Below are 26,782 nucleotides of genomic sequence, written 5' to 3'. Positions count from 1 at the left end.
GGTTCTCAGAATGATTCTCCAGCTTTTTACTATGTGACCAAATTCTAGACAATGTTTCAGTCCCTCTAACCACGTGAAATTATGTTCTTTTTCATGCTAAAACTGAGATACCAATGAATACACCCTGCCCTCCTGCCAGCATACCTCTCCCACCTTCAATTGTTCAGTAAGTATTTATTCAACACCTACTACGTACTACTCAAAAGCACTGATGACGTACTGTCATAGTAAACAAGCTAGACACAGTTCTTGCCTCATAAGACTTACATTTTATTGAACACAGCCCCAAAAAAGCAATCAAACAAAACACAACTAGTGATAAATGGATCCAAAAGGGGGAGAAAGTAACAGAAATGACCCCATTTGGGGTAGCCAGGTAAGATTCCTCCAAAAGATGGTATTTAAACAGAGACCTTGAAGCTGGGTAGAACCAACTGCAGGGTGGGAAGAAGAACCTGTTCCGGAAGCAGGAGGTGGCGTGTGACAGGCCCTGGAAGTGTTTGGTGGATGACTAACATCAACTGTGTTTAGACAGGCAGGGGGCAGATCACACAGGCTTGTAAGGATAGTATGAGGAGTTCAGATTTGATTTTAAAGAAAATGGGAAGCTACTGAAGGATACTAGGCAAGAGGGTCAGCTGAGTCCAGGTAGTTTCCAGGTCAGTCCTGCTATAACGTGAAGAATGTAGTGGAGAGAACCAGATGGAAAGCTCCAGGCCAGCAAGGAGGTTACTATTACTGTCCTGCAGCACTACACGGGGGCAGCCAGGCAGGGTGACGGCAGTAAGGAGGGTGAAAGGGAGAGGGTTCATGAAATAATTTGGAAGTGGAACAGGATTTGCTAATGGACTGACAAACAACATCCTGAACATGCTGCATGTTTTCAAAAGTAATATTCTCAAACATTTGACCGAAACTGATCAACATCAACCGTTAGTTTAAGAACTATAATACTTTTATAAGAAAGGAGTATATTAAATAAGCTTCCGGGACAATTTTTGTGTTATTACTAGGAAAAAAAAAAAATCATAGTTTTGAAGTTAACAGGCTGGGGTTACTTGAAATAAAAATTTCTACAGCCTAATCATATAATTTCTTTTTGGATAGATCTGCAGCTCTATTGGCCAGGCTGGGAGTGCAGTGGGCGTGATCTTCGAGCTCACTGCAACTGCCACCTCCGGAGTTCAGAGATTTTCCTGCCTCAGCCCTCATAACAGCTGGGATTACAGGCGCCCACCACCACACCCAGCTAAGTTTTGTATTTTTAGTAGAGATGGGGTTTCACCATTAGCCAGGATAGTCTTGATATCTTGACCTCATGATCCGCCCACCTCAGTCTCCCAAAGTGCTGGGATTACAGGCGTCAACATGAACAGAGTTGTAGCAGGTGACAATCTCAAATGTTCTAGTATTCTCTATCAATTGAACAGTTCTGGTTTTCATGCATTTCATACACATCTGTATCCATTCTCTTTAGAATCTCCTGTCCTACTGTGGCATCTGATCGAGTACAAGACAACCTAGCCAACAAGAGCCCTGCAGAGAGGCATCCCAAGAACTTCTCTCTTCCAAGCCCTAACTCCCTTTAGATATATCACAACTCTACCATCCATATCCATTTACCCAAATGTGTTACCTTCCCTCTGTCAAGATTTGGGAGATCTGATTTAAAAACTATAAAAACAATGTAGGCTTGACATAGACTACACTTTGCTATTTTTAGCTATTTAGCCTTCACTATAAACATTTTCAGCTATTTAACCTTTACTACATATACTATATATATAGTCAAATATATTTTTGTAATGAGTTTTGTAAGTTACACATTTTTATTATACTTATGAATAAAGTACTATTCTTTAAATAAAAATATAATGAAAAGATCATTACTTAAAGAAGGTCAAGCTGAGCACTATAACTCAGGCCTATAATCCCAGCACTTTGGAAGGTTGAGTGGCGGCGAATTATTTGAGGTCAGGAGTTCGAGACCAGCCTGGTCAACATGGAGAAACTCTGTCTCTACCAAAAAAACACAAAAATTAGCTAGGCATGGTGGCACATGCCTGTAGTCTCAGTTACTTGGGAGGCTCAGGAGGGAGTATCGCTTGAACACAGGAGGCGTAGGTTGCAGTGAGCTGAGATCGAGCCACTGCACTCCAGCCTAGTGACAGAGGGAAACTCCATCTCAAAAAAAAAAAAAGGGGGGCGGGGTTAGGGGACAACTGTCATGAACTTAAGGAACTTAACAATTTCCCATCAAAAACACTTAAGTTTATACACATCAGGCAATAGAACAGTTCAAATATTTCATCTAAACTATGGCTTATCTTACAGGTCTCAGATGAAATTCATTCCAAGAGTTTATAGGGAAAGTTATAGTTACATTGTTTTATTATTTACATAAATAAGCCCTCCTAACACTCCCCAAAGGATTGAAAGGAGCTAAATTATCAATAAATGAGTATCAAACAAGTCAGAAAGTGGTAAAAGAAGGAAAAAACCAAATTCAAGATAATATAAAATATATGGAAATCATTAAAAAATATAAACTGTGGTCAAGCACTAATTACCTTTCCCTGATATTCTGCAAGTAACCCTCCACAGTCCATTCTGAAAACCTGGTGGAGCACCTGAGACCACAAAGGTCTAATCACATACCCACATTTCCAATTTTTCCAACCTCAAGAACCATTCTACAGACTTCCAAACATATATTTAGTATTGTTTTAGAACTTCTTTATCAATCTTGACTCTAATAATTTGGAAGTATTCATCTTTTTACAAAGGATAGCAATGGCTCAGTAAAAATGTATCTGTGCAGCACATACAAGATAACAAAACGCCCCACATATATCTCCTCATTTGAGTCTCATACCAATTTCACGAGAAGGACTGGACAAATATTACTTCCATCTTACAAGTAAAGAAAAAGAGCGGCCGGGCACCGTGGCTCACGCCTGTAATCCCAGTACTTTGGGAGGCCAAGGCAGGTAGATGGCTTGAGCCCAGAAGTTCAAGACCAGCCTGGGGAACATGACAAAACCTGGTCTCCACAAACACAAAAAAAAAGAATAAAAGAAAAAAAAAAAGACAGTATCAGCATCAGAAATAGTTAAATGGCTTCCCTGAGGTTTTAACTCTTCAATAGTAAGCATCAGGGCCAAAAGAATCAAAACCGCATCTTTTGTAGCCAGCTCTTAGTTCTCTCCATGTTATGGTGTGACATTCAATTAGCTGATTTGCAACTATCTGGAAGGCAGCAAAGGAACATGGTGGGAATCAACATGACTCCACAGGAAAAAATATTTTCCAGGCCAATTTAATTTCCAACAAGTATAAACCATCATCTATCTTCCCATCCTAACCTGCCCCTCCTGCCTACCCTGTCACCCAAGCACCCAGGCAAGAAGTCAGAGCCTTTGAACAATCCTTCCTCTTTCTCAACTACACATAATAAGTGGAAGAGCTATACCCTGTCCTATTTCCTAAATCACTCTCAATCTGATTCTTTCTCTCCATTCCTACTGCCCTAATTCAGACCTCCATCATCTCCTGTTTGAACAGCCATAACACTCCTAACTGGTTTAGCAACTTAAAGGCTACAAAGATCTAAAGATAGTATAAAATGCCTACTGGTGTCTTTGCCCTCCGTTTTACCCAATTCAATACATCTACAAAGCCCCTACATTTATCTTTCTAAAAAGAGTAATCTGCTTACATCATTTTCCTGCTTAAAACCCTTCCATGGCTCTACACTGCCTGTACAGACTATAAATATACACTCGACCATGTGGCTGGCAAAAAGTCCTTCATCATCTGATCCCAGCCAACGTGCCTTTCCAGCCCTTCTCACTCCCCCCACTCCCACACACATCCTCTGCTCCAGGCACAGTGAACACCCACTACAAAGAAGACAAACAGGTTTAACCTCACGTGCCAACTCCAAGTAATTGGTAGTGGCCACCTGAAGCATCCTGTTGAGAACTCTTGAGGATGCTTATAAATTCGGCAGCAAAAAATGCGGTAACTGATTAGCAATTATCTGCTTTCGGCATGCGGAAGTGGGTGGCAGCACAAATGTCGCACTTGCCATCCATGTATTGCTGCTCTCTGAGCACCACGTAACATCCTCTACATATTCAAGCCTTTCCAATCGCTGCTGCTTCTGCCTCACATAGCCTTCCTTTTATGCTACAGCTCCATCCTGGAGACCTCCAGAAACCAGATCTCCTCTGTAACACTCGCCTCCTGTCACCAGGCAGGGTCAGCCACTCTGTTCTCTGGGCTCTTACAGTTTTTCTGCACATCTTCACTATTTTAGAATTACTGCATGGTACTGTGTTAGTTTCTGCATCTATGAGCTTCTTGAAGGTATGAGTGCACTTTATGCCTCTTGGTATCATCAACATCTGGCCCAGTGCACTCAGAAGGCACTCAAATATTGGTGAAATGAATACATGAAATCATGTAATGGAAATATCTCTAATATGGTATTTTCACTAAAAATCCAGGAAGACACGACCAAACTCTGGGACCAGGCAACCTATGGGGATTGTTAGTGACATTCCAGCACTACCCATCAATTATCTCTATTTATATTTTTCTCTCTCCAAAATACAAGCTATTAAAGGAGTATATTAGATAGGAACTTAACTTCTAATTAAATTAAGGGATGGGATAGAAAATGGGAAATACGACAGAAAAAGACCATAGACTCAATTTTTAAAAATGCATTAGGCCCGGCACAGTGGTTCACACCTGTAATCCCAGCACTTTGGGAGGCAGAGGGGGGTGGATCACTTGAAGTCTGGAGTTTGAGACCAGCCTGATCAACATGGTCAAACTCCGTCTCTACTAAAAATACAAAATTAGCCAGGCGTGGTAGTGCATGCCTGTAATCTCAGCTACCACGGAGGCTGAGGCAGGAGAATCACTTGAACCCGGGAGGTGGAGGCTGCAAGTGAGCCAAGATCGCAGGATTGCCCTCCAGCCTGGGCAACAAGAGCAAAACTCTGACTCAAAAAAAAAAAAAAAAAAAAAAAGCATTAGCACAATTAGTATAAAAACACCTAAAAGTCATGGTTTTCAGAAGCCAGCAGTTTGGTATTATTAGGAATATAACCCCTCCATATACCTAACCCTAATCAAATCCTCTTTAAATTTATACTAATGTCTCATATTGGTTTTAATTTTAAAAGTTTGTGAGATACAATCACTTTGGAAAATTTCTGGCAATACCTACTTATGTTGACCATATGTCATGAATTAGCAATTGCACTTTAATGCACATATTCAACAAAAATGCTACATTTGTTCACCAAAAGACACAAGCAGTAATGTTCATAGTGGTATTATTCCTACTATCCAGTAAGTTGATATTTGAAACCCAAATATCCATCTAGAGTTTGAACATCAAAAATAAACTCGTTAACATTTCTTCTTCTATATTAAAAACAGGGCAGGCGCAGTGGATCACACCTGTAACCCCAGCATTTTGGGAAGCTGAGGCAGCAAGATCACTTGAACGGAGTTCAAGACCAGCCTGGGCAATACAGTGAGAGACCCTGTCTCTAGAAAAAACAAACAAAACAATTAGCCAGGAGTGGTGTTGTGCATTTCTAGTCCCAGCTACTCAGGAGGCTGAGGTGGAAGGATCACCAGTGCCCAGAAGTTCAAAGTTCCAGAGAGCTGCGATCACATCACTGCACTCCCGCCTGGGCAACAGAGCAAGACTACAACTTTAAAAAATAAATAAATAAATAAAAACAAAACAGTAAGCAACCAGCATACCCAGTGCTAAGATCATGGTTTCTAAACACCATTCTCCAATAAAAGAAACAAGAGCTCCCTGGAAATATGGATGACTCTAGGGATGGGTCAGGAAATATATAAGATGAGCCTTGAAACATCTTGTAGTGCCAGAAAGCAAGGACGTGCTCCACCAGACAGAAAGAGGAGGAGCCAAAGGAACACAGGAGCCAAGCCTAAGGAGCACCCAACGGCAGCCACGGCGGGAACAATCTGAGTAACAAAACAACCAAAGTACAAAATGTATGTCAATCCAGACTGATATAAACAAATGATTGAATACATAAGTAAATGGAGGAGAAGGCACAAATCTTCTTCACAGAATTCAAAATAACTTTAAGAAGATATTCATGTCTCCAAGAAGTGGTTTAATTACCTGGCCCCATCCCTGAATGCAGGCTAGAATTAATGACTCCTTTCTAAAAAACAACATATTAAAAAAAAGTAAAAATAGTAACTTTTTAGTGGAGAAACCTGACAAACACTGTCTTAATCAAGTGTCCAGGTTATCGTAACTACTGATGTCACAGGTTATCACGTGCCCCAACATGATATAATCAGGGGAGCCCTTCACCTCGCTGGTATTCTTCCCCCAAAACTATAACCCAGTCTAGCCATAAAAGTATCAGGCAAGTCCAAATGGAGGGACATTTCACAAAACAGCTGACCAGTACTCGCCAAGACTCTTAAGGTCATGACAAACTGTCACAAACCAGAAGAAACTAAGGAGACATGATGACTAAATGCAATATGGTATCTCGGATGGGATTTCTGCAATAGAAAAAGGACACCAAGGCCCGGCGCGGTGGCTCACGCCAGCACTTTGGGAGGCCGAGGCGGGCGGATCACCTGAGGTCAGGAGTTTGAGATCACCCTGACCAACATGGAGAAACTACTAAAAATACAAAATTAGCCAGGCGTGGTGGCTGGCGCCTGTAATCTGAGCTACTCAGGAGGCTGAGGTAGGAGAATCCCTTGAACCCAGGAGGTAGAGGATGTGGCAACCCAAGATCGTGCCATTGCACTCCAGCCTGGACAACAAGAGCAAACCTCCATCTCAAAAAAAAAAAAAAAAAAAAAAAAAGAAGAAGAAAAGAAAAAAAAAGAAAGAAAAAGGTCATTAATAGAAAAACTGGGGAAACCCAAACAAAGTCTAGAGTTTAGTGAATGGCAATGCATCAATGTTGCTTTTTTAGTTTTGACAAATATACCACCATAATACAAGATGTTAACATTAGGGGAACTGGGTGAGGGGCAAATAAGAATTAGCTGCATTATCTTTTCAACTTTTCTGTAAGTCTAAAATTATCCCAAAATAAAAAGTTTGGTCAGCCACAGTGGCTCGCACCTGCAATTTCAGCACTTTGTGAGACTGAAGCAGGTGGATCATTTGAGGTCAGGAGTTCAAGAGCAGTCTGGGCAACATTTTTCTCTACAAAAAAATAAAAATAAAAAATTAGCCAGAGGTGGCAGCACACAGCTGTGGTCTCAGCTACTTGGGACGCTGAGGTAGGAAGAAGACTGCTTGAACCCAGGAGCTGGGGACTGCAGTGAGCTGTGAACACACCACTGCACTCCAGCCTGAGCTCTGACAGAACCCAGGAGCTGGGGACTGCAGTGAGCTGTGAACACACCACTGCACTCCAGCCTGAGCTCTGACAGAACCCAGGAGCTGGGGACTGCAGTGAGCTGTGAACACACCACTGCACTCCAGCCTGAGCTCTGACAGAACCCAGGAGCTGGGGACTGCAGTGAGCTATGATCATACCACTGCACTCCAGCCTGAGCTCTGACAGAACCCAGGAGCTGGGGACTGCAGTGAGCTGTGAACACACCACTGCACTCCAGCCTGAGCTCTGATAGAACCCAGGAGCTGGGGACTGCAGTGAGCTGTGAACACACCACTGCACTCCAGCCTGAGCTCTGATAGAGAAAGACCCCGGCTCTTTAAAATAAAAAAAAAATTCACTAAACATTCCCACTACATTTGGTAACACAGTATTTCCTTCATAGTTTTAAACAAATATCTGAAAGAAGGTATTTTCCTTTTTTCTACTTAGCCAACAAGAACTAAAAGGGAAATACATACAGCTCTAATGACACTGTTACCAAAGGAGGATGAGAACTGCTATTATTTTATAGGACCAACGATGCAGGAGAGTGAATCTGACCTTCCATATATAACAAGCAGAATGCAACTCATCATCTCCTATCAACATATAGTCCTTGATAGCTCAATGATTTTTTTCTTCTGAGGTTTAGTCAAAACTCTTAGTGAGGCCAATGGTTTCCTAAGAGTCCTAACTTACTTGAGGACTAATATCTGTAGATGACTAAATTCTTTCTACTGTTTCCCCCTGCAAAAGTAGAAACACAGATATAAAACCACAAATGTATTATTCCAAAATTTCTCTCCAAAACTCCTGTGACCCCTCTCTTACAACCCAACACAAGTAGAAATATATTACATGGCAAATTGGAACCAAAAGTGACAGCAAGCCAGGCTTGGTGGCTCACACCTGTAATCCCAACACTTTGGGAGGCCAAGGCAGGCAGATACTTGAGGCCAGGACTTTGAGACCAGCGTGGCCAATATGGAAAAACCCCGTCTCTGCTAAAAATACAAAAATTAGCCAGGCTGTGGCATGTGCATGCAATCCCAGCTATTCGGGAGGCTGAGGTACGAGAATTGCTTGAACCTGGGAGGTGAAGGTTGCAGTGATCCAATATCGTGCCACTGCACTCCAGCCTGGGTGGCAGAGTGAGACTCTGTCTCAAAACAAACAAACAAACAAACAAACAAACAAACAAAGTGACAGCAAGCCAGGCATGGTGGCTCACGCCTGCAATTCCAGCACTTTGGTAGCCCAGAAGTTCCAGACAAACCTGGGCAACATGGCAAAATCCCTGTCTCTAAAGAACTATATAAACATTACCCAGGCACGGGCCAGGTGCGGTGGCTCACACCTGGAATCCCAGCACTTTGGGAGGCTGAGGTGGGCAGATCACAAGGTTAGGAGTTTGAGACCATCCTGACTAATATGGTGAAACTGCGTCCCTACCAAAAATACAAAAAATTAGCTTGGCGTGGTGGCACGTGCCTGTAGTCCCAGCTACTCGGGAGGCTGAGGCAGGAGAATCGCTTGAACTCAGAGGGCAGAGGTTGCAGTGAGCTGAGATTGTGCACTGCACTCCAGCCTGGTGACAGAGCGAGCCTCCGTCTCAAAAAAATAAAAATAAAAAAAAATTACCCAGGCATGGTAACACACGCCTGTAGTCCCAGCTACTCGGGAGGCTGAGGTGGGAGGACTCTGGGAGGTCAAAGCTGCAGTGAGCCGATTAAGCCACTGTCCTCCAGCCTGGGTGACAGAGCGAGACCCTGTCTCAAAAAAAAATTAAAAAGGGGGGGATAGCAATCTTATCCAAATACAGCTAAAATCTTAATTTTGCAAATGAACATCTAAACATACTATTAAGGCTCCTCCCACACACTTACAAGGGGCCTGTGTAAATGAAGAGACTTGAAGTTTACACTGCATTAGATTCATGGTATATTTACCACTGTGTTTCTGTTTTATTTTCTCTTCTATAATGACTAGAACTATTTACCCTTACATCACCCAGGTAAAACTAGAACATTACTTGTACATAATAGGAACTCAAAGCATATTTGTTAGATTGAATTAACTTGACATATTTGAACTTATTATTCAAAGAAAACAATTTTTATCTTACTGTAACTGATAAGGCATTTCACCAATCTCTAATTCTACCATTCACCCCCACTACCTACTCTGGAAACCTACGCATATACTTCATATATTCCTTTCCTTTAATGATCAGGATGGGAACACAAGAAATACAGAAAGAGCGGACCAAAAAAAATGTTTTTAAACATTTTTTTGCTGGGTGTGGTGGCTCATGCCTGTAATCCTAGCACTTGGGGAGGCTGAGGTGGGTGGATCACAAGGTCAGGAGATGGAAACCATCCTGGCCAACGTGGTGAAACCCCGTGTCTACTAAAAATACAAAAATTAGCCAGGTGTGGTGGCATGTGCCTGTAGTCCCAGCTACTCTGGAGGCTGAGGCAGGAGAATCGCTTGAACCCAGGAAGCGGAGGCTGCAGTGAGCCGAGATCACACCACTGCACTCCAGCCTGGGCGACAGAGTGAGAGACTGTCTCAAAAAACAAAAAACATTTTTTTCACTATTTCAATCTTTTCCCACAAATATTCTCTCTTTAAAATCAAACAGGATTTTATTCCAAGACCGTCTTCCCCTCCAAATTAGCATGAACCTTGCTGAGAAGCTTGACTGATCATATCCTCTTTTCAAAACCCAAACAAAGCCTGAATGTTCCCTATACCAAGAAACCATTCTCAAGGGATCCCTTTATTAGTATGCACACAAGCATTCATTGTTCCTTTCAGGAAAACCTTCCACCAACCTCAACATTATTTTAAATCAATATATGGCCATAATTTTTAAATTATGCTTTATATATCTAAACTAAAGGTACATCAAAAATTTTGAAACCAAAATTTAAAATAAATGATTGTTGTCAGATGGGTATTTAAGTCCTGAAAGACTATGAGACCACACACGATTCTAATCTCTAATACCACTGCTATTAAATAATTCTTTGTGGCATCCCAGAAAAGCAAATGCTTTTTAACCATGTGAAGATCTAGACTATACCCTAAATTGCATCAGTCACTACTTTCTAAAGACCCTGTATACCAAAATGTACTCTAATTGCCAGTCAGGTATACTTACGAGTACACGAAGAGCGTGTGTGTTTAACCCCTGAATTAAGGGTGTGAAAGTTAAAACTTCATCAACTTGTACCTAATAAACTTTCCCAAACAACAAAGTCTTATTATGACTACATAAACACTGCAAAAAATAAAATGTTAAGCCACCTAACAAGAATCATAAACTCTCTTGATTCTAAGCAATCTATCCTCCTGTCATCACAGAAATACATCTTAACCATACTGCTCATTTCAAGACGTTATACATAATCATTTTTACTTTCAAGAGATCCTCTTGAAAGTAAAAAGCTAGTCTTTCCTTTTTCTTGAATTTATCTCCCTGCGTCCCATATCCCACTGCTTTTATGGCCATGCTAGCAATATGGCTCTAAGTTTTACCTGAATGCTAAATAAACTTACTAATTCTTCATTTTTTTTCCTTCATTAGTCTCATTTCCATGCCTCTGACACCTTTCACATTTTTCTATTTTTCTTACAGCGTATTTCTATTTATTTCATTCAAACTGAATCTAACCATTCTCAGATATATCAATACTGTTAAAAGTAAAAAAGAATTAAAATCAATTACTACTACATTCACTCCCCCAAAAAGTCAGTAAAGTCTATGAAGTACTATTTATTCTAAAAAGACTAAATGGAGTGATACTGCTGATACTGGCAAGAACCAGAAGGACTCATTCAGCTCAACAACAGAGTGATAATGGCCTGCAGAAGGATTCACTCACTTGAGGATTACAGCAAGAATTCATTTCTCCACCCTGAACACAATCCTGGGCACCATCTGCTAGAGCAGTGGTTCTCAACGGGGACGATTTTGCACCCTACAGAACATTTGGCAATGGATAGAGACTTTTTTAATGTCACAATTTGCAGGGGAGGGGCTTACTGGCATCCACTGTTAGAGATCAGATCACGGATGCTGCACAGGACAGCCACCACAACAAAGAATTATTTAGCCAAAAATGCCAACAGTGCCAAAGTTAAGAAACTCTGACCTTGACATTTACCCCAATTCTTGGTAAAAACATAAAACAGATGGACTAGAGACAGTATGGTGGTGAGAAAGGACCACAGGATTAGGGCAGGAAGGAAACTAAAACCTACTGAGTACCTGCTATACAGCAAGTCTTGCCACTTGACATATATTATTCTCACTTATGCCCCAACCCTGTGAAAACAACAATATATTCTGATTTTACACAGAAGGCTAGACTCAGGGGGATTGGGGAACTTACTCACTGTCACTTATCTAAGGGGAAGAATCACAATACAAACTCAAACCAAATGCTTCATTCCACAACGCTACAAAGCCTAGAGACTAAAAGACGGAGATTTGATTCAAAGAGTTACTAATCACTTAACTTCCCTAAACGTCCATTTAGAAAATATATCAGGCTGGGCGCAGGGCCTTGCACCTGTAATCCCAGAACTTTGGGAGGCCGAGGCTGGTGGATCACTGAGGTCGGAAGTTTGTGACCAGCCTGGGCAACATGGGGAAACTCTGTTTCTACTAAAAATACAAAATTAGCCAGGCGTGGTGGTGCATGTCTGTAATCCCAGCTACTCGGGAGGCTGAGGCAGGAGAACTGCTTGAACCCGGGAGGCAGAAGTGGCGGTGAGCCGAGATTGCGCCATTGCACTCCAGCCTGGGCAACAAGAGCAAAACTCCGTCTCAAAACAAAAAAGAAAAAAAAAAATCAATGGATGTGAAAACATAAATGTTGCAGATTGCTAACCACATATAATCATGATAAATACAATGAAAAATAAAACACAGTGGCTCAATTCTGTAATCCCAGCACTGTGGGAGGCCGAGGTGGGCGGATCAGCTGAGGTCAGGAGTTCGAGGCCAGCCCAGCCAACATGGCGAAAACCCATCTCTACTAAAAATACAAAAATCAGCCGGGCATGGTGGTACACAACTATAATCCCAGCTACTTGGGAGGCTGAGGCAGGAGAATTGCTTGAACCCTGGAGGCAGAGGTTGCAGTGAGCCCAGACCGTACCACTGCACTCCAGCGTAGGCAACAGAGTGAGACTCCATCTCAAAAGAAAAAAAAAGAAGTGCTCAAAAAAAAAAAAAAATTTGGCCGGGCATGGTGGCTCACACCTGTAATCCCAGCACTCTGGGAGGCCGAGATGGGTGGATCACGAGGTCAGGAGATCGAGATCATCCTGGCTAACACAGTGAAACCCCCTCTCTACTAAAAATACAAAAAAATCAGCCGGGCGCGGTGGCTCACGCCTGTAATCCCAGCACTTTGGGAGGCTGAGGCGGGTGGATCACCTGAGGTCTGGAGTTCGAGACCAGCCTGACAAACATGGTGAAACCCCGTCTTTAATAAAAATACAAAAATTAGCCGTGAGTGGTGGCCGGCACCTGTAGTCCCAGCTACATGGGAGGCTGAGGCAGGAGAATTGCTTGAACCTGGGAGGCGGAGGTTGCAGTGAGCCAAGATCGCACCATTGCACTCCAGCCTGGGAAACAGAGCGAGACTCCGTCCCAGGGAAAAAAAAACAAAAACAAAAACAAAAAAATCAGCCAGGTGTGGTGGCGGCCGTCTTTAGTCCCAGCTACTGTGGAGACTGAGGCAGGAGAATGACATGAACCCAGGAAGCAGAGCTTGCAAGCTTGCAGTGAGCCGAGATCGCGCCACCACACTCCAGCCTGGGCGACAGAGCGAGACTCCATCTCAAAAAAAAAAAAAAAAAAAAAAGTTTTTTACTTATTCTCCCCAACTCGTTCCTACAATGGAAGTCTCATGAATACAAATGTTCCTTAAAAACAGAAAAAAGAAGTCAGGCGCAGTGGCTCACGCCTACAATCCCAGCACTTCCGGAGGCCGACGCAGGAGGATCATGAGGTCAAGACATCAAGACCATCCTGGCCAACATGGTGAAACCCCGTCTCTACTAAAAATACAAAAATTAGCTGGGCATGGTGGTGCATGCCTGTAGTCCCAGGTACTTGGGAGGCTGAGGCAGGAGAATCGCTAGAACCTGGGAGGCAGAGATTGCAGTGAGCGAGAAGTTAGCCACTGCGCCAGCCTGGGCGACAGAGGGGGACTCCATCTCAAAAAAAAAAAAAAAAAAAAAAAAAAAAAAAAAGAAAAGAAAGAAAAAGAGAGAGACTGGGTAAAAGGTGGATTCACCTATGCTTTCCAGCAACACTGGGAGGAGCCAGGCAGTTGGATCAAATGAAGCCAGGAGTTCCAGGCTGCAATGAGCTATGACTACACCACCTCACTCCAGCCTTCAGCAGCCTGGGCAATACAGCAAGACCCTGTCAAAAAAGAAAAAAAAAAAAAAAGAAAAGAGAGAAAAAGAAAGAAAAGAATTTTTAAGTGTGCACAACAGCAAATTATTCATCAAGTTTAAGAATCAAGATAACATCTTCAGAAGACTGTGTATCCTCCTGAGCCATGCAACTATTCTTAAATCCCATGAGGAAATAAACTAATATTTTAGTATGAACTTTTTTTGAGATAGATCTGGCTTTGTTGCCCAGGCTGGAGTCACTAGCGGATCTCAGCTCCTGCAAAGCTCCGCCTCCAGGTTCACGCCATTCTCAACCTCCACGATAGCTTGGGACGGCCGCCACCTAAGCCGGCTAGTTTTTTTTTTTTGTATTTTTTTAGTAGAGAGGCGGGGTTTCACGTGTTACGCCAGGATGGTCTCGTCTACGGTACCGGTGATCAGCGTCGGCCTCCCAAGTGCTGGGATTACAGGCTTGAGCCACCGCGCCCGGCCTAGTATGAACTTCTTAAATAATTTTAGTCAACAGAAAATGCTCAAGTCTCTATCAACAACTTTGATTAGGCCTTCTCCATAACTAGTAACGCAGGTCATGAGTAGAACTGAGAAAGAGAATTATAAACCTATTACGAATTGTGGAGAACAACTCCACTCACTATTTTCTCCATAAAGGCAGTTTATTACAGTGAGATCAACATGTTATCACTCACACTAGTGATGTAAAAAATATTCCATTTCAACATAAGGTTCAGACCAAAAAAACAAAAAACCCATCCACGAGAATCTATCTATCTTTGACAACAAAACTACACTATTTTGGGATTAAGTTTAAGTGACAAGACAATGTGAACTGGGGGCTTGTTCTCTCTGGAAATCACCACTACCAATGCTGCTTCTGAAAGCAGGCTGCACACAACCATTTTTCCTCTGGAAACAGCTAAATCCCAAGGCACGATATTGCTGTATTTATTTATTTATTTTTTATTTTTTTTGACGGGGTCTCGCTCTGTCACCCAGGCAAGAGTGCAGTAGTGCAATCTCGGCTCACTGCAGCCTCCACCTCCCAGGTTCAAGCAATTCTCGCGCCTCAGCCTCCCGAGTAGCTGGCATTCCAGGGGCACACCACCACGCCCGGCTACTTTTTGTATTTTTTGTAGAGACGTGGTTTCACCATGTTGGCCAGGCTGGTCTCGAACTCCTGACCCTCGGGTGATCCACCTGCCTCGGCGTCCCAAAGTGCTGGGATTACAGGCATGAGCCACTGCACCCGGTAGACATCGCTATATTTTATAAATGTATCTTTTGTACCAATTAATACACTATAAATTATAATTGCAAGTATTTCTCATTTAGATTAAATCCAGGTTTAAAAGCAATAAGCCAATCAAATAAACAAAAAACTATTTGAAATAGTTTCAAAAGAATAATTTAAAAGATGGCTTTAAATAAAAACTTGTTTACCTGACGCTAAAAAATAAAAGATAAAAGCACGTAAATAAAAATGTGTTTACCTGACAGTAAAAAACAAAAGATTAAAAACATGTTCTGGCAGAACTGAAAGAATAAGTATAACCTGGAATATTGCTTTAATCAAGTTAGACAAGGGTTTTCATTAAATGTCATTTTATTAATTCGAAATTACATCTTTCACCGTAAGCGTTTTGACATTTCCATCAACTTTCTAAAAGTGAGGATAGATTGTTTTTCTATGTTTTTAATAGACTTGCCTCTCAAAAGAATGAATTAGATAAAAACTGATGAGAGAAACCTTTCCTCAACCTCCTCCTCCTCTTCAATGAGCATCTGAGTAAACCCTGGCTATAAATTACTGTTTAGGTCATAATCCTGAAAAATTTGCCTTAGACAATGACGTAACTAAGGCCCATTTGCTCTTCGTATCTGGACATCCTGTCAACTTTTTGCTTTACAAACCTGTTTTTCATCACAACCAATTTTCACACACAGGAATGTAATCGTGTTTTCCAACGTCCAGGAGCCAAAAATCATTATTTAGTCTATTTTTCCATTTCTCCCCAAATAGCAGAATTCTCCTCAGGGTACATTTCTGAACGGAGGAAAGGCTGTCTAACGAGGAGCACGGCTAGCCTCCCGTGAGGCGCGCGGGGTTCCCGACAGCGGCACTGAGGATCCGCGCGGAGCCCCGGCGTGGAGCCTGCGACGCCCTCCCCACCCCGCGAACCCGGCCGTGCGCAGCAAACGCGGCGTGAGGCGCACAGGCCGCTGGCCAGGAGCAGGGCCCAGCCCACCGCTCCCAAACGCGCCGCGGGCAGCTGTCGCGCGGGCTGCACAATGACGAGCGCCCCGCGGCCCGCAGGCCCAGGCCCACCCAGGGCCGCCCCAACGCCCTCCGCACAGCGGATCTGCGCCGCCGCCCGCCACGAGGCTCTGACCTCCGAGGGGCCCCGGCCCGCCCCGGCCTGACGCCGCCCTCCCCTGCGCGTCCCGGCCGGACCCTCCCGGGGGTATCCCGTGGCAAACGGGGGGCGGAGGGGGCGGAAGGGCCGGGGACGCTGAGGGTAAGGCGGCCCAGCTGGGGGCGTTCCAAGGACTACGAGGGAAAGGGGCCCGGCGGCCTCACCCGAAACGGGGGGCGGCTCTCCCGCGTCGTCGGCCGCGGGCGCCAGGGTGACGGCGCCGTCCCTCCAGACGCGGATCTGCGCGGCCGAGCGCACACGGCGGCGGGGCTGGCGGCGGCGGGCGGCGGCGCGCAGGGAGCCGCAGCACTGGTAGCACACGGCCCACGCCTGCTCCTCGTTGATGGGCTGGTTGTAGAGCCGCAGGATCTCCTCCAGGCTCAGCGCGTCCTGCGAGCCCCCGGCCGCGCCGCCGGCTGCCTCGGGCTCCCGCGGCCCCTCGCCGCCCCCCGCCTCAGCCCGCGGCTCCCCGCCGCCCGCCGGGCCGGCCGCCTGAGCCATCCCGCGGGTGGGCGCTGCGCTCGGCAGTCGCGCCGTGTGCCGGCGTCTCCTCAGCCCCGGAGCATCGTCTCCGCGCGCCGCCGCCTCACCATCCCCGGAACCGCCACCGCCCAACGCGGCCGCGCGCGCCGCCGCCGGGACCAGGCGAGTGCCCGGGAGGCGTGGGCGACAGGAGGGCGGCGAGGACACGGCTGCAGTCCGGAGCAGACCGCCGCCGGCCGGTAGCGACGCGATGGCGTCCGGCGCCCCGCCCCGCCCCGCCCCGCCTCGCGCAGTCCAGCGCCGCCCAGCGCCCGCCCCTCAGGGGGCCGCACGGGCCGGGGGATGCACGCTCTGGAGGTGAGGACTGGGCAGGACGGCCTGGCCTCGAGGCGAGATGGCCGCACGGTCTCTAGTGGGCCGCGACCCGCAGGGCTCGCAGAGTCGCAGGTGGTGACGCGCGGTCGGGGGCCCGGTGGCAGGGGACACACAGCTGGGGGCGCGATGGTGAGGGCGGCGACGCACGGTCCGGAGGGGACGCGCGGCCGGGTAGGGCGTGCAGGGTGGTGGGGCGTGGGGGACACGCGGGGCCGGGGTCGGACGCGCGGTCGGGGGGCGCAGGGGCAAGAGGGGGTCGCATTTATCACGGAAGCCCCCAGCCGACTCTGGCGGGGAGCTGAGCGCGCCAGCGCGGGTCACCGCCCTGCACAGCGGGAGAAGTCACCGCATTGACGTTCCCTAGGCGCTGGACGGCCGAAGGTCTGGTTGAGAACTTGAACCCGCCTGAAGCGGAGGCCTGAGAAAATGCAGGCCCGCTGAAGCCCGCCCGCCGGCCCTGAGCCCTGAAAGCCTCCCGCGGTTTCCCCTGAGCCCGCGGCCACTCTGCGCCTTTTCCGATTTCTTGCTGGTTGAATACCTCCCTCTCCACTCCCAACTTCAGGGTAAGCACCATAAAGATGGGGATCTTCACGGGTTTTCCTCACTGACGTCTCCCAAAAGCTAAACCAGGGCCTGGAATATAAACATGTCGTACATAATTTGCAGGTGTTCGTTTCAGCGTCCTTCCGGATTCATTTGTAACATTCGTCCCTTCCCTCACTAAGGTAGTGTCTCAAGTACCACACTCATCAGAGCGTGTGGAATGAATATCACAGTGGTAAAATTGAACTGAGGGCAATTAGCCATAGAAATAAAGAATTCCACCCCCCCCACCTATTAAATATGCAATAAAACGGATAATTATTAATCACCCATTGGTAGATGCATTTAATCGATAAAATTCCACTGAGGCTAGTCCTGTGTGAAAGCCCTACAGAGTGTTGAAAGCATCAACCAAATAGGCAATGTGTATTAAGTTCCTGTCAACCTTTTACGGCAGTTTTTTTTTTTTTTTTTGAGACGGAGTCTCGCGCTGTCGCCCGGGCTGGAGTGCAGTGGCGCGATCTCGGCTCACTGCAAGCTCCGCTTCCCGGGTTCACGCCATTCTCCTGCCTCAGCCTCCCGAGTAGCTGGGACTACAGGCGCCCGCCACCTCGCCCGGCTAGTTTTTTGTATTTTTAGTAGAGACGGGGTTTCACTGTGGTCTCGATCTCCTGACCTTGTGATCCGCCCGCCTCGGCCTCCCAAAGTGCTGGGATTACAGGCTTGAGCCACCGCGCCCGGCCTTTACGGCAGTTTTATGTGAAATATTAGAAATCACGCTTTCAACAATCGTATCTTGCGGTAGAAACTACAACAGTCTATTTAAATTACAACCGTCTATGAAAATAAGATATCATCTTACATACAGCTGGGATGGGGAGGAGGGAGAAAAGCAACAGGACGAAAAGGAAGATTAAGAAATTGAAAGAGGGTCGTGCGCAGTAGTTTAGGCCTGTGATCCCAGCACTTTGGGAGGCTGAGGCGGGCCGATCACTGAGGTCAGGAGTTTGAGACCAGCCTGGACAACATGGTGAAACCCTGTCTCTACTAAAAATACAAAGAAAATTAGCCGGGTGTGGTGACGCACGCTTGTAATCCCAGCTACCCGGGAGGGTGAGACAGGAGAATCGCTAGAACTTGGGAGATGGAGGTTACAGTGAGCCGAGATCACACCATTGCACTCCAGCCTGGGGGACAGAGCAAGAGTCAGTCTTAAAAGTAAATAAATAAGTAAAAAATAAATTGGAAGAGAAGAAGAAAGCTCTCCAGGCAATTTATTATAATTTCAGTACGAGAGATACAAAACAACCCCTTAAAGTAGTATCACTTAATTATAGGTTCATAGTCTCATTTGTAACAATGCAGTATCTATGCGTGCCAAAGCCCGGAGAGGCAAACATAATTCCTTATGTGTGACACTATATATATATAAATATATATCTGTCCTCTTGATTAAAAACAGACAAACATTACCATATTTTGCTATTTCAAAAGTGTATCCAGTGTGAATTTTGAAAATACAGACTGGTTTAAAATATTTTGAACAAGCCAGGGAAAAAAATGATGTACTTTTATGGACAACACTACCACCTTCTGGCCTTATGGGTTACTGCTGCCCATTGCACTTGGACAACTACAGCCAAAAACATTTTTATCTTTGCCTTTCCCACCAGTAAACAAGATAAGTGGGTTAATAAGCTGGGGAATCTATGAGCCATTAACCTGCTAATCCTGGCATAGGGTAGTAAATAAATCTTGAAGACAACAATACAGGGAAGGAGGAAGTGAGTAAAGGAAATCCGAACTTTATTTTTTAAAAGATGCATTATTTTTTTAGTCATCCCTCTAATCAACGGAAAAAGATGCAGTTTCTCTTTTTTTTTTTATTGAGACAGAGTCTCACTTGGTCACCCAGGCTAGGGTCAGTGCCGTGATTTCAGCTCACTGCAACCTCCGCCTCCTGGGTTGAGACAATTCTCATGCCTCGGCCTCTGGAGTAGCTAGGATTACAGGCACACGCTACCATACCTGGCTAACTTTTGTATTTTTAGTAAAGACAGGGTTTCACCAAGTTGGCCAGGCTGGTCTCAAACTCCTGACCTCAGTAGTCCACCCGCCTCAGCCTCCAAAAGTGCTGGGATTACAGATGTGAGCCACTGTGCCCGGCCGAAAGATGCATTCTTAAAAACAAATTTGCAACACTGGGATTTTCCTTGAGTGATGATTGTTTAAATATATACACATTTTGAGAGGGAGACATTACTGCACTGTATCACAGGACAGTTATATTCAACACAGGAGCTTTTTTTTTTTTTTTTTTGTCAAGTAACAATTCATGGCTATGATATACTTAAATATTTTGCCTGTGTGAGCATATATGTAATTAAGTTGAGGAAAGATGACAAGTAGAATATTGTGTGATGTTTCTTCTCTACACAAAATAAAGGAAAATCTTTAAAATCCTAGCAGTCGCCGGGCGCGGTGGCTCACGCCTGTAATCCCAGCACTTTGGGAGGCCGAGGCGGGCGGATCACAAGGTCAGGAGATCGAGACCACGGTGAAACCCCGTCTCTACTAAAAATACAAAAAATTAGCCGGGCGCGGTTGTGGGCGCCTGTAGTCCCAGCTACTCGGGAGGCTGAGGCAGGAGAATGGCGTGAACCCGGGAGGCGGAGCTTGCAGTGAGCCGAGATCGCGCCACTGCACTCCAGCCTGGGCGACTAAGCGAAACTCTGTCTCAAAAATAAAAAAATAAAAAATAAAATAAAATAAAATAAAATCCTAGCAGTCTTCTAAGTTTAGTTATACAACATGAACGCTTGACTCTTTTTTGTATAAAGACCATAACTTACTAACTTCTAAATGATTTTCAGTACTCCTTAAAGTTTTGATAAGCTGGCCGGGCATGGTGGCTCACACCTGTAATCCTAGCACTTTGGGAGGCCGAGGCAGGGATCACCTGAGGTCAGGAGTTCGAGACTAGCCTGGCCAACGTGGCAAAAACCCATCTCTACTAAAAATACAAAAATTAGCTGGGCATGGTGGCAGGCACCTGTAATCACAGCTACTTGGGAGGCTGAGGCAGGAGAATCACTTGAACCTGGGAGGCAGAGACTACAGTGAGCCGAGATTGCACCATTGCACCCCCAGCCTGGGCGAAAAGAGCGAAACTTTGTCTCAAAAAAGCAGAAAAAAAAATTGATAAGCCTTACTGTTCTCCATCATCACAACACTCTGAAAGTGACTGCTGACCACTCAAAGGCTACCAGCAGTTAATATCTTCTCAGTGGAGTTCAAGCAGCCCTGTGGAATAACAGCACCATCCCATTTTCTCATTTTCAATTCATATTTGGGGCCAGGCGCAGTGGCTCATGCCTGCAATCCCAGCACTTTGGGAAGCCAACGCAGGCAGATCACTTGAGGCCAGGAGTTTGAGACCAGCCTGGCCAACATGGTGAAACCTCATCTCTACTAAAAATGCAAAGAAAATTAGCCAGGCATGGTGATGCATGCCTGTAATGCCAGCTACTCAGGAGCCTGAGGCAGGAGAATCGCTTGAACCCAGGAAGCGGAGATTGCGGTGAGCCAGGATTGTACCACTGCACTCCAGCCTGGGTGACAGAGTGAGACTCCATATCAAAGAGAAAAAAAAAAAAAATCCAAAGATTCAAATGCCTTTATGTTCAGGATATTTTGTTCCCAATTTCAGTCATTGATTGTATTTTTACTCTGTGACTTCACATTTAAAATGTCTGAACAACTCAAATCAACATTTAAATGTCTTTTTCAAAGTGCTGTGAAGTCCGATGTGTTACTCTGAATATGGTTTTGTTTTTGTTGATTTTGTCATTTATTAAAAATGGAATCCTTGACTTTTTTAATATTTACTTATTATTCTTGTATAATAAATGTACTTCATGCTTCATACTCTGGAAGTGCTGGCCGCGCTGCTCTGAGTCTTTCAGGGAGCACCATCACTGTGCAGCCCAAGCTTTTCCCAGACACTTCTGGACAGGTGCTCCTAAGGGGCACATTCACCTAGAAAAGTGCACCAGAAAGGAAAAAAAAAAAAAAAAGCATATTTTTTAATGTTGTAACCTAAATTTTCATTGCCTACAATTGTAATACTTTATACATCTATAGTGATACTTCATACTTTCAAAATGTGCTCTTCAGTTATACAACTTGAAGGGTCAGATGTTATTTCTGTCTTACAGAGGAGAAAATACAGTCATAGGACAAAATGCAGAAGCAGTAAATGAAACAGGTGGCACTGGAACTCAGGCCTCCTGACCAGCTCAGCTCTTTCTCCTACATTACAATGTCTGTGTACACTCACACACAGCGAGAATAAAGTCCTGAGCCTGGCCATGGGGACTCACACCTGTAATCCCAGCACTGTGGTAGGCTGAGGCGGGAGCATCATTTGAGCTCACAAGTTTGAGACCAGCCTGGGCAATGTGACGAAAATCCATCTCTACAAAAAATACAAAAAATTAACCAGGTGTGGTGGTGCACACCTATAATCCCAGCTGCTCAGAAGGCTGAGGCACAAGAATCACTTGAACCCTGGAGGCAGAGGCTGCAGTGACCCGAGATCATGCCACTGCACTCCAGCCTGGGCAATACAGTGAGACCTTGTCTCAAAAAAAAAAAAAAAAAAAGAAAGAAAAAAAATGTTTTGAGGAAAAGTAGAGGATTGAGATAAAAGGTATTAACAATAGTGTATCAGTGAGTTCATGAGAGACCTTGGAAAATACTAGGCTAAGCAATAATCATGTTTCACCTACTTAATATGATTGATTCTCTTTTAAGATAATTATTTTTAAACCATTATAGATGTATGACATTCTGATCTGAATATAAGTGTAATTATTAGCTTCAACTAGTTAAGAAGATTTGTCTTCGAAAAGACTTCATAAATATGAATTTTAGGCCAAGCCACTATTTTATGCTTACAGAAATTGGAGCCTATAAAGGTTAAGGGACTTACCCCAAATTACTGCTAGTTGGCCTGAGATAATTCAAATATATTTCCTATAACACAAACTTTCCAAATTCTCTTTTATAGCCGTATTACATAATTCTGATCAGATTTCAAATGTTAGGACAAGCAGTAGCTTACTCCTTAGTTCCAGTGGGAAATTAAAAACAAAATAAGGCCCAAAAATATCTATTCTTTGAGACAGTCGCTTGAGGCCAAGGCTTGAGTGCAGTGGAATGATCTCAGCTCACTGCAACCTCCACCTCCTAGGTTCAAGCAATCCTCCCACCTCAACTTTCCAAGTAGCTGGGACCACAGGTGCACACCAATACCTGGCTAACTGTTGTACTTTTTTGCAGAGACAAAAAAGAGACAGGGTTTCACCATGTTGCCCAGGCTGGTCTGGAACTCCTGAGCTCAGGTAATCCACCCACCTCTTCCTCCCAAAGTGCTGGGATTACAGGTGTAAGCACCACAACCGGCCACAAAAATACCTTTGTTTTGTAGCAAAGTTTGATGTTTGACAATAATTGCTTAAAAATGGAGAATTCTCAATAAAATCTTAACCAGAGTTTTTGTGTTGTGTAAATTAAAGAAAAATTTTCAGACTGAATCACACTTTGCTGATGAGACAATGCGAAAATATTTTTTCAAGCTTCCATTATTTAATTTTTCCTGAGTGTGTGTGTGTGAAGAGACAGAGTCTCATTCTGTTGCCCAGGCTTGATGGAGTCCAGTGGTGCAATCATAGCTCGCTGTAATCTCTAACTCCTGTGCTCAAAAGAATCCTCCCAGCCGGGCACAGTGGCTCATGCCTGTAATCGCAGCATTTTGGGAGGCTGAGGTGGGCAGATCACCTGAGGTCAGGAGTTCAAGACCAGCCTGACCAACATGGAGAAACCCTGTCTCTACTAAAAATACATAATTAGCTAGGCGTAGTGGCGCATACCTGTAATCCCAGCTACCCGGGAGGCTTAGGCAGGAGAATCGCTTGAACCCAGCGGGGCGGAGGTTGCAGTGAGCTGAGATCTTGCCATTGCACTCCAGCCTGGGCAACCAGAGCGAAACTCCATCTCAAAAGAAAAAGAGTCCTCCCACTTCAGCCTCCTGAGTAGGCTGGGACTGCAGGGATGTGCCACCACACCCCACTAATTTTTAAAAACTTTTTGTAGGCCGGGCGTGGTGGCTCACGCCTATAATCCCAGCACTTTGGGAGGCCGAGGCGGGTGGATCACGAGGCCAGGAGATCGAGACCATCCTGGTTAACACGGTGAAACCCCATCTCTACTAAAAATACAAAAATTAGCCAGGCATGGCGGCATGTGCCTGTAGTCCCAGCTACTCAGGAGGCTGAGGCAAGAGATTGCTTGAACCCGGGAGGCAGAGATCGCAGTGAGCCAAGATCATGCCATTGCTCTCCAGCTTGGGTGACAGAGTGAGACTCTGTCTCAAAAATTTTTTTTTTTTGTAGAGAAAGGGTGTCAGTCTGCTGCCCAAGCTGGTCTCAAATTCCTGGGCTCAAGGTATCCTCCCACCTTGGCCTCCCAAAGTGCTGGGATTACAAATTTGAACCATTATGCTTGGCTAATTTGTCCTATTTTTTTTTTTATTTTAATACAGGGTCTTGCTCTGTGGCTCAGGCTGGAGTGCAGTGGTGCAATCTCTGCTCACTGCAACCTCTGCCTCCCAGGTTCAAGTGATTCTCCTGCCTCAGCCTCCTGAGTAGCTGGGATTACAGGTGCCCACCACCATGCCCAGCTAACTTTTGTATTTTTAGTAAAGCAGGGTTTCACCATTTTAGCCAGGCTGCTCTCGAACTCCTGAACTCAAGTGATCCACCCACCTCAGCCTCCTAAAGTGCTGGTGTGAGCCACTGCACCTGACTTATCCTAATCTTTATCGAGAAAAGATGGCTTTTTCCTGTTGCTCAAAAAAGGTGTTTTTTCCCTCATGTACAGGCAGAGGTCTAGAGCTGCTCCTGGCTCTTGTACTCTACTTTGACCCAATGAGAGCCTCATTTCTCTTCCAAGGTGAGTGTGTAACCAACATAAAATATGACTTCCCTTTAATTCAACTAGATATTTAATGAATTCCACACATTCCAGATGTGCTAAAAAGCTAGTCTTTAAGCTTTGACTTAGTAATTTGTGTAGAAGGGTATAGGTAAAGGTATAGGCATGGTGGTATGTGCCTGTGGTTCCAGCTACTCGGAGGCTGAGGTGGGAGGATTGCTTGAGCCCGGCAGGTAGAAGTTGCAGTGAGCCGAGTTCATGCCTTATATGTTACTTGTGCTTTTCCCTTAGGATTTCCCCTGAACTGTTCTGTTAACCTCAATTCCTGTCCTCCTGATCTTTTGTATAAAGAACCACTGATGGAACACTGTGTATTTCCCTTACGTGCCATACCTGTTCATACCTCTCAGGAACACAAGTGTAACCCTTGCTCCCACTCTCGACCTAGCAATCTAATCCTTCTTAAGAGATGTTGGAAGAAAAATTATTGACATTGCAATTCATAAAAACATGACATCCCAGAGCTTAACCTAAAGTTGTAAGAGAGTGTTTTAAAGAAACTTAATTTTCTTTTTTTTTTTGAAACGGAGTCTAGCCCTGTCACCCAGACTGGAGTGCAGTGGCACAATCTCTACTCACTACAACCTCCGCCTCCCGGCTTCAAGCAGTTCTCCTGCCTCAACCTCCCGACTAGCTGTGATTACAGATGCACGCCACACGCCCAGCTAATTTTTGTATTTTTAGTAGAGACGGGGTTTCACCATGTTGGCCAGGCTGGTCTTGAACGCCTGACCTCGTGATCTGCCCACCCTGGCCTCCCAGAGTGCTGGGATTACAGGCGTGAGCCACTGTGCCTAGCCCAACACTATTTTAATGGTATCAAAATTATTCCTTTGTGGCTGGGCACAGTGGCCCATACTTATAATCCCAGCATCTTGGGAGACTGAGACAGGAGGAATGCTTGATGCCAGAAGTTCAAGACCAGACTGAGCAACATAGCAAGACCTCATCACTACAAAAAAAAAAAAAAGGTTTAAAATTAGCCAGTCACAGTGGCATACAACTATAGTCCTAGCTACTTGGGAGGCTGAGGCAAGAGGATCACTTGAGCCCAGGAGTTCTAGGTTAAAGTGAGCTGTTATCATGCCACTGTACTCCAGCCTGGGTGACAGAGTGAGACCCCCGGCTCAAAAAATTAAAAAAGTATTATCTTGCAAAATTTGCCAAGTAATGGTCATTCTTCAACTGTGATATTGTCATAATGCCATGGATGTTTTCAGGGTTAACAAAATTTTGTGGTATTCCTTTTTTTTTTTTTTTTTTTTTGTGAGGTAGGGTCTCCCTCTATTGCCCAGGCTGGAGTGCAGTGTGCAATCATGGCTTGAAGCCTCATGACATCCCGCCTCAATTGATCCTCCCACCTCAGCCTCCCAAATAGATGGGACTACAGGTGCACACACCATGCCTGGTTTTTGTTTTGTTTTGTTTCTGTATTTTTGGTAGAGAGAGGGTTTCGCCACATTGCCCAAACTGATCTTGAACTCCTCGCTCAATTGATCCACCTGCCTTGGCCTCCCAAAGGGGTGGAATTACAGGCATGAGCCACGATACCCGGCCTGCAAAAAAAAAAAAAAAACACAAGAAACTTTTGAATCAATTTATTCTACCACATTTAGAACAACCGCTGCTTATCATAGACAGGCTATTTGATTCTTCCAATCAGGTTTATCAAAACTGAAGATTCCAATTTAACATCTTTAATCCAAACATGTTTTATTAGTATATTGACAGAAAAAGTAAATCTTATTCATAACTTGAGTTTAAAATTTAAAATTCCATATATTACTGAAGTTAAGCTAATATAAATCTCAAGCTGATTCTGATAAATTAAGATGTATATGGAAACCCTAAAGCAAACACTAAAAAACCCCTCAAAAATTAGTGATTAAAAAAAAGACAAAAAATAGTGATAAAAATCATTAAAGAAATTAAAACATTAAATTAGAAAGTATTCTTTTGGGCTGGGTGTGGTGGCTCACACCAGTAGTCCCAACACTTTGGGAGGCTGAGTCAGGAGGATCGCTTGAGGCCATGAGTTTAAGACCTGTATTT

The 26,782-nt window shown here is 44.7% G+C and overlaps 3 protein-coding genes across 3 annotated transcripts in view; 1 reads left to right on the top strand and 2 right to left on the bottom strand.

Annotated features, from left to right (window-relative positions):
• Positions 1-15,535: 15,535 nt before the first annotated feature.
• Positions 15,536-20,896, bottom strand: LOC101011633 (translation initiation factor IF-2-like). The gene is made up of 5 exons (XM_031658989.1): positions 20,887-20,896; positions 17,537-17,687; positions 17,161-17,456; positions 16,438-17,073; positions 15,536-15,903 (listed from the first exon to the last, which is right to left on the bottom strand). The coding sequence occupies exons 1-5, from the start codon at positions 20,894-20,896 to the stop codon at positions 15,854-15,856; spliced, it is 1,143 nt and encodes a 380-aa protein (XP_031514849.1). The 3' UTR covers positions 15,536-15,853.
• The window catches only part of PSMG2 (proteasome assembly chaperone 2), a 66,778-nt gene continuing 57,434 nt past the window's right edge, over positions 17,439-26,782 (top strand). Inside the window, exons 1-2 of the mRNA XM_017951511.2 lie at positions 17,439-17,694; positions 24,617-24,688. The gene's annotated coding sequence lies outside the window, so the exon portion shown is untranslated. The remainder of the gene's footprint in view (positions 17,695-24,616; positions 24,689-26,782) is intronic.
• Positions 21,507-26,782, bottom strand: part of CEP76 (centrosomal protein 76) — a 39,508-nt gene continuing 34,232 nt past the window's right edge. The window contains exon 13 of the mRNA XM_021929920.2: positions 21,507-21,712. Coding sequence (XP_021785612.2) covers positions 21,696-21,712 — 17 coding nt within the window. The 3' untranslated portion in view covers positions 21,507-21,695. The remainder of the gene's footprint in view (positions 21,713-26,782) is intronic.

This window comes from Papio anubis, chromosome 19 (genome assembly GCF_008728515.1).
Source record: "Papio anubis isolate 15944 chromosome 19, Panubis1.0, whole genome shotgun sequence".
NCBI classification, from domain to species: Eukaryota; Metazoa; Chordata; class Mammalia; order Primates; family Cercopithecidae; genus Papio; species Papio anubis.
The sequence above is the reverse complement of the archived record's forward strand: the minus strand, read 5'-3'. Positions and strand labels throughout refer to the sequence as shown.

Bases quoted from the DNA above. Each gene is read 5' to 3' on its own strand.
- LOC101011633 (XM_031658989.1), bottom strand. The intron at 17,074-17,160 runs GTGCGGCCATCT...CGGCCCCCTGAG, and splicing joins GTCGCGGCCCACTAGAGACC to GGGCGGGCGCTGGGCGGCGC. The intron at 15,904-16,437 runs GTGAGGCCGCCG...TCCTCCGTTCAG, and splicing joins AGAGCCGCCCCCCGTTTCGG to AAATGTACCCTGAGGAGAAT.